General features: G+C 47.7%; 1 protein-coding gene across 1 annotated transcript in view; it reads left to right on the top strand.

Moving 5' to 3' along the window:
• The first annotated feature begins 843 nt into the window (after nt 1-843).
• LOC127750362 (neither inactivation nor afterpotential protein C-like) overlaps nt 844-1,192 on the top strand; it is a 29,537-nt gene continuing 29,188 nt past the window's right edge. Inside the window, exon 1 of the mRNA XM_052271914.1 lies at nt 844-856. Within this exon, the coding sequence (XP_052127874.1) occupies nt 844-856 (13 nt within the window). The remainder of the gene's footprint in view (nt 857-1,192) is intronic.

The raw sequence follows: 1,192 nt of genomic DNA on the forward strand, positions 1-1,192 counted from the left end.
TCAGGGGAACGACTAAACTCTTCTCTAGTTTCTCCAGCTTGTCAGCTCGCAACTGTGTCGCACAATGCCACAACCTCGTCCGGGCGAATATTTACTGCTTCAAGTGGCGGCCGGCAGCGGAACTGCTCTATGGGCCGGTGGGTATGTCTCCCTGACCTCAGCAGACTAAGGCTTCTCGCCAGCCGCCCTCCCTCTCCCCACCTCCAAATCCGTATGTCGCTATCTGGCACCCCTCTACCACGGGAGCGGGTAGTGGGCAACAGCAGCCTACCCCCTATGGTGAAAGATTTTTTAAAATTTTAATCATGCAAGGGTCAGTTGTAAGGGAGAGCCCCATTGTTTATAAAGCACTTGCTACCTTTTAAAGGCAACATAGCGGGATTATTAAGGGGTCAGACCTGTGATAGCAGATGATACCTTAAATACTTTCACTATACAATAAAGAGCTTGCCCTGCCTAACAATACCGCGCGGAATGGGCCCCTTCCCTACCAACAATACTGGGCCGCCGCCGCCAGCCGTCGTGTCCTCCCCGCCCCGTATATGTCCTCCTCTACGCCATACTAGGCTGCCGAATTGCAAGATTGCAAGCAACCAAGAGATTGCAGCTAATGAGAGAAGATAAGATAATTCATAAATGTGTATCATCTGCTTTCAAGATCGATTCTTGATTGAGATTTTTGAGTACTCCCAATTTGAAATTTGCAAAACCCCCAGGTCAACCAGTAGCGGCAACTTTTAAGAGTAACTAGCAATTGTTTTGACTGTCCCAGATCCATCCGTTGCGCTACAATCGTGCACACCGAGAAGGACTGCATGGTTCCAGTTGAAGGCGAAGATCGGCATGTTCCTGGAGAGTGTGTGTACTGGCGCCAGCGCCAAAATTAGCGTCGTTAATACACCTTTAATCCTAAATCGATGTGGCGTGTAGTTTTTATGTATTGACGATTCTTGCAAACCCTTACATTTCACAGGTCTGGCCCCTGAAATCGAAATGTATGTCTGTCATCTGACCCATGTGACCTATCTTGGGCCACTCTGTAAGAACAAAACGCCAGCTGCTACGCCAAATCCTGGCGAACCACCCGACACTAACGCTTGTTTTGCAAAACTTACTAGGTAGATGTACGCCAGACCAAACAACCTATACAATATTGTACAAGATTTTATAAAAACGTATACAGATCATGTAT

Source organism: Frankliniella occidentalis, unplaced genomic scaffold, assembly GCF_000697945.3.
Source record: "Frankliniella occidentalis isolate FOCC.00 unplaced genomic scaffold, Focc_3.1 Scaffold178, whole genome shotgun sequence".
NCBI classification, from domain to species: Eukaryota; Metazoa; Arthropoda; class Insecta; order Thysanoptera; family Thripidae; genus Frankliniella; species Frankliniella occidentalis.